The sequence below is a fragment of the Chiloscyllium plagiosum genome, chromosome 1, assembly GCF_004010195.1.
Source record: "Chiloscyllium plagiosum isolate BGI_BamShark_2017 chromosome 1, ASM401019v2, whole genome shotgun sequence".
NCBI classification, from domain to species: domain Eukaryota; kingdom Metazoa; phylum Chordata; class Chondrichthyes; order Orectolobiformes; family Hemiscylliidae; genus Chiloscyllium; species Chiloscyllium plagiosum.
The window spans coordinates 3851633-3868612 of NC_057710.1; the positions used below are offsets into that span (position 1 = coordinate 3851633).

The 16980-nt window shown below is 42.2% G+C and overlaps 1 protein-coding gene across 2 annotated transcripts in view; it reads left to right on the top strand.

The window, feature by feature from the left end:
- emx1 (empty spiracles homeobox 1) overlaps positions 1-16980 on the top strand; it is a 49974-nt gene that overhangs the window by 15383 nt on the left and 17611 nt on the right. Inside the window, exon 3 of one of the 2 annotated variants that reach the window (XM_043689353.1) lies at positions 15497-15716. The exons of the other annotated variant lie outside the window; for it this stretch is intronic. Within the exon in view, the coding sequence (XP_043545288.1) occupies positions 15497-15508 (12 nt within the window). The 3' untranslated portion in view covers positions 15509-15716. Of the gene's footprint in view, positions 1-15496; positions 15717-16980 lie in introns of those variants that run through there. 2 annotated transcript variants of the gene reach the window in all.

The window sequence follows — 16980 nt, forward strand, 5'->3', positions numbered from 1 at the left end:
CCTGGGTCATCTCTACTGCCCTTCTTGAACAAGGGCACCACATTTGCAATCCTCCAGTCCTCTGGTACTAAACCTGTAGACAATGATGACTCAAATATCAAAGCCAAAGGCTCTGCTATCTCCTCCCTAGCTTCCCAGAGAATCCTTGGATAAATCCCATCCGGCCCAGGGGACTTGTCTAATTTCACTCCTTCAGGAATTGATAACACCTCTTCATAACTAACCTCGATCCTTTCTAGCTTTATATCGCGTATCTCATTCTTCTCCTCTACAATATTCTCCTTTTCCTGAGTGAAAACTGATGAGGAATGTCATTTAGCACCTCTCTGATCTCCACAGGGTCCACACTCAACTTCCCACTTCTGTCTTTGACTGACCCTATTGCTACCCTAGTCATCCTTTTATTCCTCACATTCCTATAAAAAGCTTTAGGGTTCTCTTTTATTCTATTTGCTAAAGACTGCTCGTGTCTTCTCTTTGCTTTTCTTAACTCTCTCTTTAAATCCTTTCTAGCTGATCTGTAACTCTCCATCGCCTCATCTGAACCATCTTGCCTCATCAACACATACGCCTCCTTCTTCCGCTTAACAAGAGATGCAATTTCTGTAGTAAACCACTGTTCCCTTACCTTATCACACCCTCCCTGCCTGACAGGGACATACCTATCAAGGACACGCAATATCTGTTCCTTAAACCAGCTCCACATTTCCAATGTTTGCATCCCCTGCATTTTGCTACCCCATTCTATGCATCCTAAGTCTTGTTTGCCCCATCGATAACTCTTGACCTGTGCATGTACCTATTCCTTTCCATTGCTAAACTAAACGTAACTGAATTATGGTCACTCTCTCCAAAGTGTTCACCTACAGCTAAATCAAACCCCTGGCCTGGTTCATTACCAAGCACCAGATCAAGTGTGGCCTCCCCTCTTGTTGGCCCTTCGACATACTGTGTCAGGAAACCCTCCTGTACACAGTGAAGGTATAAATTATTTTATTTTCAAACTGTTCACTATTTCCTTGAATAATTGTGACACAAAATTTGAACCTTAATCTGATTGTATTGCTTTGGGCAATCCATATCTTGTTTAAAAAAATGAACAAACTTCAGCAATCCAGAATCTTCTCCTGAAACGTGGCAGTTTTCTGTCCATTTTAATAGGTTCCAGCACCCTCAGTGAGGCTAATATTTTTAACAACCAGGCTATTCCCCAAGATAAAATCAATTCTTTCTATTGGGATCTGTTACAATTCTCCAATTGCAACCTCTCTATTTACTGGAGTGGGCCTTTTCCCAGCTCTTTATAATGGGTCTGGTTTATGTCTGATTCCTTTCACCAGCACCAAGGAAGACATTTCTTGACCACCTTGAGCCATCCTGTCTTCCTAATAGGTTTTACGGGAACACATTCTCTGCGTCTTTTTGCAACATTTTTAAGACTGACTTCCCTTTCTGATACACCTTTCTCTGCAGGTTCCTCAGGCACTCTTATGATTGCAATAAGGCTCCCAGTTTCTGCAAATCTGGAATCCATATAGTAGGAGGGATGTGATTGCACTGGAGAGGGTGCAGAGAACCTTTACCAGGAGGTTCCCTGCATTGGAAACATTTGGTTAAGAGGAGAGTTTGGACACACTGGAGTTGCTTTCCTTAGAGCAGAGGAGATTGAGGGGGACATGATCGAGAAATATAAGGTTATGAAAGACACAGACAGAGGAGACAGGAGGGGACATATGTCCTTGATGGTGGGCCCAATGACCATGGGGATAAATTGAAGGTAAGGGCCAGGAGGTGTAGAGCAGATATGAGGAAAAGCTTTTTCACCCAGAGGGTGATGGGAATCCGGAACTTACTGCCTGTAGGGATTGTAGAGGCAGAAACCCTCACAACATTTAAGAAACATTTAGACGTGCTCTTGTAATGTCAAGACATTCAAGGCAATGGGCAAAGTGCTGGAAAAGAGGATTAGAATAATGAGGTGGCTGTTTTTGACTGGTGTGGAGGTGTGGACATGATAGGCCAAAAAAAGCCTTTTTCTGTAGATCTCTCTGACTCTAGACATCTCCTGATGCTGACTGGCTTGCTGTGATCTTCCAGCCTCCTGCCTGTTTACTTTGGATTCCAGCATCTGCAGTATTTTTTGTCTATAATTAACTTTCAGAAATGTGTTTTAGTCTGTCGAGTCCTAGTATAATGAAAGGAATTATTTTATTGGCATCACTTTTGGGGTTCTAGCTTTTCTCATTTATTACTTTGCCTTCCTTCAATTTGATTCTTTAAACTGTCTTTATTAGTTGTATCAGAGATTTTAAGAACAGTGATGGCATGTTGGAGCTGCACAGAACTCCAGTTAGATCACAGCTGGAATACTGCGTGCAGTTCTGGTCACCGCATTGTAGGAAGGATGTGGTTGGACTGGAGGGGATGCAGAGGAGATTCTCTAGGATGTTGCCTGGGATGCAGCATTTCAGCGAGGAAGGGAGGCTGGATAAGCTCGGATTGTTTTCTTTGAGCGGAGGAGGCTGAGGGGGACCTGATCGAGGTGTATAAGATTATAAGGGGCATGGGTAGGGTGGATAGGGAGCAGCTGTTTCCCTTAGTCGAAGGGTCAACAATAAAGGGGGGGGGTGGGGTCCTAATTTTAAAGGAGGAAGTTTAGCTGGTAGTTGAGGAAATCTCTTTTCGCCCAGAGGGTGATGGATTTTGGAATGCAGGATCTAGGAGGGTAGTTGAAGCAGAATATCTCACAACCTTTAAAAACCTTGGAGGAGCACTAGAAATATCATAATATTCAAGGCTACAGGCCTAGTGCAGGAAAGTGGGACTGATGTAAGTAATAGTGTATTGTTGGTGGTACCGAAGAGCCTCTTCTGTACTGTATGATTCCGTGATTCCTAAGTGAACTTACCAGAACTTCACATTGTTTTTCCCCTAAAGTTGTGAGCGTATTGTCTAACTGTCCCAGCATTTCAACATTAGCCTTTGTTATGGACCAGACCAAACTCCCTCAAAACATGTTAAGGAGATAGCCGAGACCCTAACTCGCAAAGTGCCAGGTGTTGCATTCAGGATGTAATTTGATTGGTCACACTATCAGGTTTGAAGCAAAATGCTCTTTTTCACGCACTATCGTTAAAATACGGACAATATAAAAATAAAAGAATTGGCTTAACTGTAATTCTATAGAAATTCTTAACAAAATTGTAAACTACTAATTAACAATTTTGGCTTGACTTTTTCTTACTCTTAAGTGACTTCCTCCTGATAATTCATGTGCTACTCGCAACACCTCCCTTCTATTACCCACGGGTAAAATCACTTAATGAGCTTCTGCACATTTCTCATCTGCCTGATGGTCTCCATTTCCTCATCAAGACGTCAGTTTTAACTTAGTAACATTCTGGGATTCACTCAGAGTTTTCTTCTGTCTGTGCTTTTTTATACAACTGCTTTAGTTTTTCATCTTTCTATTGTAATTCAGCTAAACTAAAAATATCTCCACCTGTTCCTTTTCCCCCTCAGTCATTTGATCAAGCATCGTTTCTAATAATTAAACTTCAACTTCCTTATCTTTCCTCCTTGATTTATCCTCCATTGATTTGATTTGATTTAATGTACTCACATGTACCTAAGTACAGTGACAAGCTTTGTTTTGCAAACAGTACAGGCAGATCATAGTAAACGAGAACATACAGATCATACGGTGCTTAGACAGACTGAGGCATACAAGGCTGCACAAGAGTTGCACAAAAGCAAGATCAACATTATTTAAAATTAGTGGTCCATTCAGCAGTCTGACAATAGCAGGGAAGAAGCTGTTCTTGAATCTGTTGGTGCATGTGTTCAAGCTTCTGTATCTTCTGCCTGACGGACCAGGTTAGAATTGAAAAATGTGGTGCTGGAAAAGCACAGCAGGTCAGGCAGCATCCGAGGAGCAGGAGAGTGGCCATTTCGGGCACAAGACCTTCATCAAGAATGTTGGGGGGAAGGGCCCTGAGAAATAAATGGGAGGGAAGGGAATTGGGGTGGGGGTGAGATAGCTGGGAAGGTGGTAGGTAGATGCAGGTGGGGGGTTATGGTGACTCCTGCTCCTCGGATGCTGCCTGACCTGCTGTGCTTTTCCAGCATCACACTTTTCGACTCTGACTCTCCAGCATCTGCAGTCCTCACTTTCTCCAAGGAACTGGTTGGAAGAGAACATTACTGGGGTAGGAGGAGCCTTTGATGCTGCTGGCAGCTTTGCTATGGCAACAAGAAGTGTAAATAGAGTTGGCAAATGCAAATTCAGTAAAATAGATGGTCTCACATCCAATTCTAGAAACAGGAAGAAAACCCCAATTTTTAGCTGTAACATAGAAAGGAATAAGAGCTTCCACACTCAGCTACTGAAGGATAAAACTAAAAGAAAATCCTGGTTCTGTGGGAGCTTTACCCAACCCAGTCAGGATGCTTCTATTGTTCCAACTTAAAAATAAACAGATCTCACAAGCTGTTTACTTTCTTGACTTTGAGCTGACTGCTCACCAGCTCTATCTTAACCTTTCTGCATAAACAAAGCCAGGACAAAATACATCTCTTAAAGTCATAGCATCATCACACCAGTCATATTGTAAGGAGGTTCATTTTATGAAACATCTACCTCTCCTCCACCCTTACTCTTATACTATAAGTCATCCTGCACTACTGTTATCACCTAACATACTTGTTCTTTCTTCTCTTCCTTCCGATGATAGTATTACTTTAACATAAGTCTCTTTACTAATCCTCCCTTTTAGTTTGTATGGATAACTGAAGCTCACTTTCAAAGCTTTCATCAACACTTTGTCTTCTGTCCTATTTGTAGCATGTTTGTTTGCCCATTTATCATCTTTGCCTACAGCATCTCTAAATGTTCCTTGATTTGATTTATCATTATTGCATGTATCGAGATACAGTGAAAAGTTCTGTTTTGCATGCAGTTCAGGCAGATCATACCATACAGAGTGCATTAGGATAACAGAACGGAGCGAGGAATACAATGTTACAGCTGCATGGAAGGAGCACAAAGAGCGAGATCAACATTAAATGTAAAATTTGAGAGGTCCATTCAGTAGTCTAATAACAGCGGGGAAAAAGCTGTTCTTGAATCTGTTGGTGCGTGTGTTTAAGCTTTTGTATCTTTTGCACAATGGAAGAGGTTGGAAGAGATTGTAACCAGGGTGGGAAGGGCCTTTGACTATGTGATTGCTTGCCCAAGGCAGTGGGATGTGTAGATGGAGTCAATGGATGGAAGGTTGGTTTGTGTGATAGACTGGGCTATGTTCACAACTCTCTGTAGCTTCTTGTGGTCCTGGGCAGAGCAGTTGGAATACCAAGCCTGCAATGCATCTGGATAGAATGCTGTCTATGGTTCCTTTGCTATCTTGCATACTTCTTGTAGAACAAGGACATGTGATCCAACACTGAGAATATTTTTTCTTAAACATATTTCAATGATTAGTTTGAATGGATCTCTTTTGTCATGACCATTTTGAATGGACTAAATCCAATCCTAGATTCTTTTGGGAACTTCCTGTGTGAAAATAACAAGCAATCCAATCCCTTTTCCCAATCCTGAATGTATTTGTGACAATATACCTTCATCATTGTCCTGAGAGTATGATAGTACCTCTTCAAAGCTCCCTTCCAATCTTTGCAGGTGATAGATCACGGACTTCAGTTGTTTTTGCACCAAATTGCAGATTATGTCCTGAAAAACATTCCATGTCAGGCTAGAGGCTTGGCCTAACCAAATGTCAATTGGTAATTCAACTGTGTTATGCTACAGTTATGCTGTGTACAAACTTTCCTTTGTACAATGTAGAAACACTGGAAATTACTTTGTGAGTTATGTCAATATCCCAATACATTATTGTTTACTACAGATATTCAGAGACATCACTGTGATATGCACAGCTATCCCACAAGGTACTGTATATTATACAGATACATTGAGGCATTACTGTATGATATATAGACACCTCAGAATGTTAGTGTGTTTCAATTATGTGTGAAAAACAGAGTTAATTGTTCTTAATTGTCATATCCATAACTGTAAGGATATACTGGTGTCTTGCTTCTGTTTTCAGTCTTGGTTTTACACAGTTTACTAATACTCTAAAGATTGGTGCTTTAAGAAACATATACTTGCTGTAAAGGTACTAGTTTGATGACACCTTGGGTATTTCCCACTTACCGAACAATGAAGGGCATTTTTAACACAATTGTTCTAAAATTTTCTTGGTCAGATAACATGCCTGTTTATAGATACCTGAATTTTCCGTATTCCTGCATGTCCTACCGAAGGAACCTCACGATCGTTTCACAATACCTCCTTAACATAACTGGGCAGAACTAATATCTGACGTGACAACTATCCATTCTTCACTGTCCTTTCCTCTGCAGGACAGTGAGAATGTCTCCACCTCCTTATCATAATCCCTTTCCTATTATAATAAAACCATAATGTCCTTCAGCCTCAGTTTTCAGTGCAAGCTCTCAATCCTAACTTAACTCTGGATCTTCATGCTGAGCTCAAACTAAACCCTTCTTTAGAATCATCCGCACCTTTAAAGGAAGTTTTAGATACTGTTATTTGTGGTAATATTTTGTGGTATTACTTTGATCTCTGGTGATGGACATTACTTAGCCACTGCTCTGCTGACAACCAACCACAGAAAATTTTGTTTAGCAAAATCCAGGTATTCCCAAAAATGTCCATCATTGTGTAACTGTTCAGTGAGCACACCATTCAACTTCCTTCTCAGTCATATATATAAATAAAAACTAGTTTATTCTGTGCAACAAAGCAGCGTACAAACTGCCATTTTTTGCGCTTTGATTTCCAAACAAAATATCTGTAGTCCTTACAATTTCAACATAACCCACTGCAACATTCTGAGGTATCCATACATCATATAGTAATGCCTCAAGGTATCTATATAACATATTGTAAACTTCTGGATTTGCCATACACAACAAAGTGATTTCCCTGAATATCTGTAACAAACAACAATGTACTGGAACATTGACACAACACACAAGGTAACATTCTGGTATATCTACACAGTACATAGGAATGTTCTAGAATATCCGCATAACACAATAATCGGGAAAAAGTGAGGACTACAAATGCTGGAGATCAAAGTCGGGAGTGTGGTGCTGGAAAAGCACAGCAGGTCAGTCAGCATCTGTGGAGCAGGAGAATATGTGGTGTATATGGGTTTCACTAAGGCATTTGATAAGGTTGCCCACGGTAGGCTATTGCACAAAATACAGAGGCATGGAATTGAGGATAATTTAGTGATTTGGACCAGAAGTTAGCTCGCTGAAAGAAGACAGAGGGTGGTGGTTGATGGGAAATATTCACCCTGGAGTTCAGTTACTAGTGGGGTACCTCAAGGATCTGTTTTGGGGCCACTGTTCTTTGTCATTTTTTTAAATGACCTAGGTGAGGGCAGAGAAGGATGGGTTAATAAATTTGCAGATGACACTAAGGTGGGTGGAGTTGTGGATAGTGACAAAGGAATTTATAGGTTACAGAGGGACATAGATAAGCTGCAGAGCTGGGCTGAGAGGCGGCAAATGGAGTTTAATGCGGAAAAGTGTGAGGTGATTCGTGTTGGAAGGAGCAACATGAATGAAGAGTACTGGGCTAATGGTAAGATTCTTGGTAGTGTAGATGAGCAGAGAGACCTCAGTGTCCACGTACATAGATCCCTGAAAGTTGCCATCCAGGTTGATAGGGTTGTTCAGAAGGCATACGGTGTGTTAGCTTTTATTGATAGAGGAATTGACTTTCGGAGCCACGAGGTCATTCTGCAGCTGTACAAAACTCTGGTGCGGTTGTACTTGGAGTATTGTGTACAGTTCTGGTCACCACATTATAGGAAGGATGTGGAAGCTTTGGAAAGGGTTCAGAGGAGATTTACCAAGATGTTGCCTGGTATGGAGGGAAGGTCTTATGAGGAAAGGCTAAGGGACTTGAAGTTGTTTTCATTGGAGAGAAGGTTGAGAGGTGACTTAATTGAGACAATAAGGGCCTGTTTCCACACTGTAGGGAATCTAATCTAATCTAATCTAATCTAATCATAATCAGACGGTTAGATAGTGTGGACAGTGAGAATCTTTTTCCTTGGATGGTAATAGCTAGCATTAGAGGACAGAGCTTTAAATTGAGGGGTGATAGATATAGTTCAGATATCACAGGTAGTTTCTTTACTCAGAGGGTAGTTGGAGCATGGAATGTGCTGCTTGCAACAATAGTAGACTCACCAACTTTAAAGGCATTTAAATGGTCATTGGATAGGCATATGGATGAAAATGGAATATTGTAGGATAGATGGGCTTCAGATTGGTTCCACAGGTCAGGGCGACATCGAGGGCCGAAGGGCCTGTACTCCGCTGTAATGTTCTGTGTTCTATGTTCTAATGCCAATCTCCTGTCTTTTCCTCATATCTCTGCACCCCATTACTTGCCAAAAAGCCCATCCAATATTCTGTTGCATGCCTCAATCACATTTCCAGGAAGAGCATTTCATGCCTAAAGCATTCACTGTGTGAAAAAGCTTGTTCTCACATCACACTTGATTCATTTGCAAATCACTTTAAATCTATGCCCTCTCGTTGTTGTTTCTTTTACAAATGGAAACTGCCTCTCCCCATCTGTCCAGCATGATGCAGTGATTAGAACAAGGGCCAGGCGGATTTCATTGTCCATGAGACCCTTAATTAGGGTTATATCTGTCAGGGAGTCCTGGCTGACAGATATAAACAGGGGATTCAGAATCTCCTCACTTCACGGACTGGCTCTGTGCTGGCTGGCCACAACCAGTGTCCGAGACGAGACGAGACGAGACGAGACGTGACGAGACAAAACAGAACTTCAGAAGGTTCCCTCAGTCCAGGGACTGGCTCTGAGCTGGCTGGTTAGAGCCCATGTACTGTGCACATGTAAAGAAAAGGTGACTTGGTGACAGGATATCAGCCTTTGTGCAGTTATTTCACCCGCTCATGATTTTGCAGACACTAATCAGATCTCCTCTCAGCCACCTTCTCTCCATGGAGAACAGTCTCAACTGGAAATCCTTGTGTGCCACGTCATGTGGTCCCCTCATCAAGCCTTTCTGTTACCTCTTCCACCTTTATCCATGTGATTTCTAATTCAATCCAGGAGAACTGTCTCTGAAAGTTGAACTGACTGGTCTGTAATTGTTTGATAGACAAGCTGGAGGCTGGATGAACACAGCAATCCAGGCCGGCTCAGGAGGTGGAGAAGTCAATGTTTTGGGTCTAACCCTTCTTCAGAAGTGGGTGTGGGTGTGGGGGGAGATGCAGATAAAGGGGGTGGGAAGTCAGGTGTTGAGGTGGGGATAGGTGAAGACAGGTAGAGGGTACGACCTGGTTGGTTAATGGGAAGAATGAATCCGGTTGGTAGCTAAAGGGAAGGGTCGATGAGAAGAATGGAAGGGAGGGGGGAGTGGCTGGAATCATCCTTATGAACGCTTTTAAATGAGGCTGTAATGTTGGCAATTCTCTAATTTTCTGGCACCTTCCCCAGAGTCTGGGGAAGACTGAGAGATTGTGGCCAGTGTTTCTTCAATTTCCACACTCTTTGAAAATCCTTGCATGCATCTGATTTGATCCCTGTACCTTGTCAACATTAAATGCCAACAATTTACCCAAGATTTCTTCCTTCTTAATTCTGAACCCCTTAGTGATAGAGTATCCTCTTTTGTCATCATGGTCTGGGTAGCAACATCTTCTTTGACAAAGATAGATGCAAAACATTCATTTAATAGCTCAGCCATACCCCCGGCTTCATCTGTAAATCTTCCTTCTGATCTCTAATTGGCCGTTCCCCTCCTTTGAACTCTCTCTGTTTATGTGTCTATAAATGACTTTGGGATTTTCCTTCATGTCAGCTGCTAGTCTTTTCTCATTATTTCTCTTTGCTTTTCAAATTTGCTTTTTCAACTCTCCCCAAACCTGTATTCCTGTTCATTCTTTCAATTCAATTTTTGCCTTGCACCTTTCATAAACACAGCTTTTCATGAAAATAATCCATTTATAATATTTCTTTTTTGTCTGTTGGCCTAACAGAAGTTCCTGATTGCATTGGAGAGGGTACAGATGAGATTCACCAGGATGTGGCCTGGGATGGAAAGTCTCAGTGACGAGGAGAGACTGGATAGGCTGGGTTTGGTTTCCCTGGAGCAGAGGAGGCTTGGGGTGGTGGGATCTAACTGAGGTACATATAATTATGGTGGACATTGACAGAGTCTATTGCGGGAATCTTTTCCTCATGTGTGCCTAAGACCAGAGGGCATAGATTTAAGGGGAGGAGTAAGTGGTTTAGAGGAGATCTGAAGAAAAGACTTTTCACCCAGAGGGTGGTAGAATCAGATGCTCTCACAGCAGTTAAGAAACACCTGGATAAGCACTTAAAATGGCTGGGCATGGTAGACTATGGACAGGTGCAGGTAATGATGTTTATTGGTCAGCATTGACATAGGCGTCTGATGGACCTGTTTCTATGCTTGTATGCCTCTATGACTTCTTGTAACCAACTTCCTATGGAGGACATTATCAAAGCCTTCTATGTATCAACATCCATTGACTCTTCTTTCTCAATTTGGCATTTATCTAAATTAAACTCCATCTGCCACACCTCGGCCCGTTGGCCCATCTGATCACAATCCTGTTGTACTCTGAGCTAACCTTTGTCACTGTCCACTACACCTCCAATTTTGGTGTCATCTGCAAACTTACTAACCATACCTCCTATGTTCACATCCAAATCATATATATAAATGATGAAAAACAGTGGACCCAGCATTGATCCATGTGACACACTGCTGGTCATGCTAGCATTTTCTCAAATGACATGAAAATTACTTCCACATTTGTTGCCTCAAATTATGTGCAAACTTAACATTTCCTTTCTGGACTTTAAATCATGACTTAGATCCACCTCACTGAGACCTACTTCATTATCTGATACCTCCTATCTAATTGGAACCTTTTAAAGTGACAGCTTTCTGTCTCTTTCAGTTATAATTTTAGTTTATTCATGTCTATTCTTTTTAATTCTATTTCCCTTTTCTTATCTTTTTCTGCTATTTCCTTGTATTTTATTGCCATTTTTTTCATTCTTTTCTCATACTCAAGCCATTTTAACTGCAACTGAATATCACCTGATTCCAATGTTTTACGACCCAGAGTATTTGGTTATTCTTGTATTTTCTCTAAACCCAAGTGCTGTGATAGCACCTCAATTATCTCTGCCTTCATAGAAATGACAGTAAATGTTACCTCCAGTTTACCCACCAAGTCAATCAAATTGGGTTTCTAAAGTTCCCCTGCCCTGGAGGAAATCCATTACCTCTTCCAGTGGCAGGTTTTAAGTGCATTACAGAACCTGTTTTTTTTCTTCACCTCTCAAACAAAGAGACCTTGGGGTGCAGATGTATAGTTCCTTGAAAGTGGAGTTGCAAGTAGACAGGGTGATGAAGAAGACTTTTGGCATGCTTGCCTTCATTGGTCATAATATTGAGTGTATACATAAAGTTGGGAGGTCATGTTGTGGCTGTATAGGAAATTCATTAGGCCACTTTGAGAATACTGCACACATTCTGGTTTCCCTCCTATAGAAAGGATATTGTTAAACTTGAAAGGATTCAGAAAAGATTGACAAGGATGTTGCCAGGGTTGGAGGATCTGAGCTATAGGCAGGGGCTGAATAGGCTGGGGCTGTTTTCCCTGGAGTTTCGGAGGCTGAGGGGGTGACCATATAGAGATTTATAAAATTGTAATAGGGCATGGATAGGATAAATAGGCAAGGTCTTTTCCCTGGGTTAGGTGAGTTCCATGAGAGGCCATAGGTTTAAGGTGATAGAGGAAGGATTTAGAGGGGTAATCTTTTCATACAGAGGCTGGTGTGTGTTTGGAATGAGCTGCCAGGGGAAGTGGTGGAGGCTGATACAATTACAACACTTAGAAGGCATCTGGATGGGTATATGAACAGGAAGGGTTTAAGCGAAAGTGAGGACTGCAGATGCTGGAGACTAAAGTTGAGAGAGTGGTACTGGAAAAGCACAGCAGGTCAGGCAGCATCTGAGGAGCAGGAAAATAAACATTTCGGGCAAAAGCCCTTCATCAGGAAGAGGGATATGGGCCGAGTGCTGGCAAATGGGACTAGGTCAGACTGAGATGTCTGGTCAGTATGGACAAGTTGGACCGAAGGATGTGTGTCCGTGCTGTATGACCCTATGACTCTGTCACTTCCTAATACCACACCCAAATTCTCTTGTGCCTGTTTCAATCCAAGATGGCCCACCAAACATTGTTACCCCTCACTGTGGTAGGGCACTGGAAATCAAGCCCTGCTATTCCTGGGGCAAACACAAAAGTTAAGCACTTTAAAAAGTATGCAGAAGAGAGAGAAACAGAATTGACATTTCAGGTCCAGGGACCCTTCATCAGAACTAAAAACAGCTGAGAAAGGGTGGTATTTATGCTGGTGATGGGTGGGGTGTGGGGTTGGGGGGCTGAGGAATGAATGGAGACAATGCTGAGAGAGAGAGAAAGAGAGAAAAGCAGAGGCAAACAAAGAGATTGCTGATGATGAGCGAAGAGTGGATAAATAGCGAGTAGGATGCCAACAGGAAATGTGAATGTGTGAATTTTTTTGCACAGAGAATGGTTCGTGTGTGGAATAAACTTCCTGAGGAGGTGGTGGATAAGGGTAAACTTACAGAGTCGAAAAGACATTTAGATAAGTACATGAATTGGAAATGTTTGGAGGGATATGGGACAAGCACAGGCAGGTGGAACTATTTTGGTTTGGGATTACTGGTGGCATAGGTTGGTTGGACCGAAGGGTCTGTTTCCATGCTGTATGACTCTATGATTTTATGAATGTTTGAAATGGGGTTGTCTGTGCTGGGAGCAGCATTACAAAACAGAATCTCGGGGTGTGGGTAATGAATGAAGAGCTGTGTGTTCATTGTTCTGAAATTATTAAACTGAAGGCTGTAAGGTGTCTAGACAGGAGATGAGGTGCTGCTGCTCCAGCCTTGCGTTGAGCTTTGCTGGAGCACTCAGCAAGCCTGACACTGAAATGTTGGCCAGGGAACACAGTGGTGTGTTGAAGTGGCAGGTAACTGGAAGCTCAGGGTCATGTCTGTGCTCAGAAGGTAGGCGGTCCACAACCACCTGATGAAGGAGCAGTGCTCCGAAAGCTAGTGCTTCTAAATAAACCTGTTGGACTATAACCTGGTGTTGTGTGATTTTTAACAAAGTGGACACGCAGTCTATGTTTTGTCTCCCCAGTGTAGAAGTGAGGTGCTGGAGGACTGGATGATGGCTAATGTTGTGCCTTTATTTAAGAAAGGCTGTAGGAAGAAGCCTGGTAACTATAGAGCAGTGATTTAGATGCATCTGGAGAGACAAGGAGTGATTAGGGATAGTCAGCATGGCTCTGTGTGTGGGAAATTGTGTCTCACAAACTTGATTGAGTTTTTGAGCACATAGCCAATAAGGTTGATGAAGACAGAGTGGTAGATGTTGGAATTTACTAAAGCCTTTGACAAGGTTCTGCATAATAAATTGAAAGCACACTAGCTTTCGGAACGCCACTCCTTCATCAGGTGGTTGTGAAGGAGCAGCGCTCTGAAAGCTAGTGTGCTTCCAATTAAACCTGTTGGACTATAACCTGGTGTTGTGTGATTTTTAACTTTGTCCACAAGGTTCTGCATAATAAATTGAAAGCACACTAGCTTTCGGAGCGCCGCTCCTTCATCAGGTGGTTGTGAAGGAGCAGCGCTCCAAAAGCTAGTGTGCTTCCAATTAAACCTGTTGGACTATAACCTGTGATTTTTAACTTTGTCCATCCCAGTCCAACACTGGCATCTCCAAATCAAAATAAATTGATTAGCAAAGTTATATCACAAGGGATTTAGGGAGAGCTCACCAATTGGATACAAAATCAGTTTGATGGTAGGAGACAGAGAATGGTTGTTGAGGGTTGTGTTTTAGGACTGGAGGCCTGTGACCAGCAGTGTGCTGCTGGGATCAGTGTTGTTTGTCATTTATACAATTGATTTGGATGAGAATTTAGGAGGCATAGTTAGCAAGTTTGTGGATGATACCAAATTGGTGATGTGGTGGACAGTAAACAGGATTATCTAAGATTACAAAGGGATCCTGATCAATTGGGCCAATGGGCTGAGGAGTGGCAGATGGGAGTTTAATTTAGATAAATACAAGGCATTGTATTTTGGTAAAACAGACAAGGGCAGGCCTCCTACAGTAAATGGTAGGGCCCTGCATAGTGCTGCCGAACAGAGACCTAGGGTTTCAGTTCACAGCTGCCCTGCTAGACAGAGATGATTATTAAACTGGAGAGGGTTCATAAAAGATTTACCAGGATGTTGCTGGCACTGGATGGTTTGAGTTATAAGGAGAGGCTGGATAAGGCTAGGGCTTTTTCCACTGGAGTGTAGGAAGTTGAGGGGTGACCTTATGGAGGTCTATAAAATCACTTGGGACATAAACAAGGCAAATGGCAAAGGTCTTTTTCCTAGATTGCTGGAGTTCAAAAATAGGGAGCGTATTTTTAAGATGAGAGGAGAAAGATTTAAAAGGGGCAACCTTTTCACACAGAGGGTGGTTTGTGTGTGGAATGAACTGCCGGAGGAGGTGATAGATGCAGGTACGGTTACAAGATTTAAAAAGCATCTAGATGGGTATGTGAATGGGAAAGGTTTAGAGGGATATGGGTCAAATGCTGTCAAATGGGACTAGTTCAGTTTGTGAAACTAGGTTGGCATGGATGAGTTCCTGAACTGTATGATTCTATGACTCTGTGAGACCACAAGTGAATGTGAACATTGTAACCGTAGTTTTATAGAATTCCAGCATCCGTAGTTCTCGGCTTTATATTCCTCAATTTCCCTCTCTTTTTAGACCCAGATTGACAGAAATCAAGGAAAAGGTTTCTGTACTTAACAAGAATTATTACTTATTACAAATCAATCACCTCTAACCACAGATAAACAATTATGAGCCATTGACACATAACTCTACTTGCTGAACTCTAACTCATTTCCAGACTGTCCTTTACACACACTTACATGTAGACACTGACAGAAACAAACAGAAACATTGATGTCATGGATGGAGGAAAAAACTGAGAAGGCAGCTTGCGGTCCCTGGTCAAAAAGTTACTTTTAATTAGAAGGTTGGAGGCATTTGTCATTGATAACTAGTCACCAGTTCATGGACCAATTATCTACTTGTTGCCAGCTATATTTCCATTCTCTGGTTCTAGTTATCCATTAAATAACCTTGCCCCATTGCTTGAACCAGCAGCAGTGTAAACAACATTTACAGTGAGTATCAGGTAAAATTGCTTTTAAAAAGTACGCAACTCCTTCAATTGGTATTGGCTTTTTAATGAATCTTTCTCTCTTTTTAGTCCATAATCTAAGAGGACAGAAAAGATACAGTTGGCCATAAGGTCAACTCCAGCATTTACATCAATTTCATCAACATCGCTTACATCAATCCCTGAATCCACACCACCACCATAAAACCAACAGCAACACCGATGTCTGAATGTGTACCACCATCACTAACAATACCACCATCTGCACCAGCACTAACACCAACAACCACCTGATGAAGAAGCAGTGCTCTGAATGCTAGTGCTTCCAAATAAAACTGTTGGACTATAACCTGGTGTTGTGTGATTTTTAACTTTGTCCACCCCAGGCCTACACCAGCACTGCCAAAACACAACATCAAGACCAAAATCCACATCAAAATCAAAGCCAATACTAGAATCCACACCACCACCAATACCAGAACCAACACCAACATTAGGATCCACACCTACACCAGTACCGTCATCACCACCAGCATTAACAACCAGAAGTCACACCAACATCACATCCATCAACACCAGAATCCACACCAGCACCAACACAAGCACTAGTACCAAGACCACCAGCAATACCAAAACCACCTAAGCACCAACAGCAACACCACTGCCAATACCAACACTAGCACCAGCAGTGGCACTGACAATGTTAACGCAGGCAGTGAAATAGACACTGACACCAATACCAGCACCAAAACACCAAAACAGAACCACCAACATCAAAACCTACACCAACACCAGCCCCGAAATTGACACCAGTACTAACAGAAACTGCAGCAAAAGTTTACAAAGCTTTTCATCACCCTTTCGCTGCTGATTGCCCTTTTGAAACATCACATTCCCCTGAATATTTAGTTCCCAGCTTTGATTCCTTTGTAAAGCTGTGTAATGACTATGAGATCATAGCAATTAATCTGTATTTGTTCCATTAATTCACTTATTTCATTCTGAATACGGTATGTGTTCAAATAAAGAGTCATGAACTTTGCTGCCTTTTTACCATTTTATCTCCCTTTGATCCAATTTAATTCCGTTTCCCTATGATTGCACACTCTGTCCGTTGCTGTCCTGTCTCGGTATTGTTATCTGAAGAGCTGCCCTGTAACTCTGCCACATCCTCTTGCTTTGTAGGCCTACATTATGCCTCTCCCAAACCTTTCTCCTCTCATTAGTTTGAAACGCGTTCTATAGCTGTTCTTTATTCAATGTATATTTATCCATTGACAGGATAGGTGCTGATTCTGGATCAGTGGTGCTGGAAGAGCACAGCAATTCAGGCAGCATCCGAGGACAGGCAAAATCGACGTTTCGGGCAAAAGCCCTTCATCAGGAATGTACTGTTTGTCCTGTTCGGGTCCAATTGGCTGGTTTAAAGGTGGTCCGGAGTCCGTGTGGGATGAGTTAGTTACGGAGACAGGCACTGAGGAAGCAAATGTGGCTGTGATAGCGGGTTTGTTTCAGGACATGGTTGAAGAGCTTCAGGGCTGAGGAAATGACCTGGGTGTTGCAATGGGAGAGAG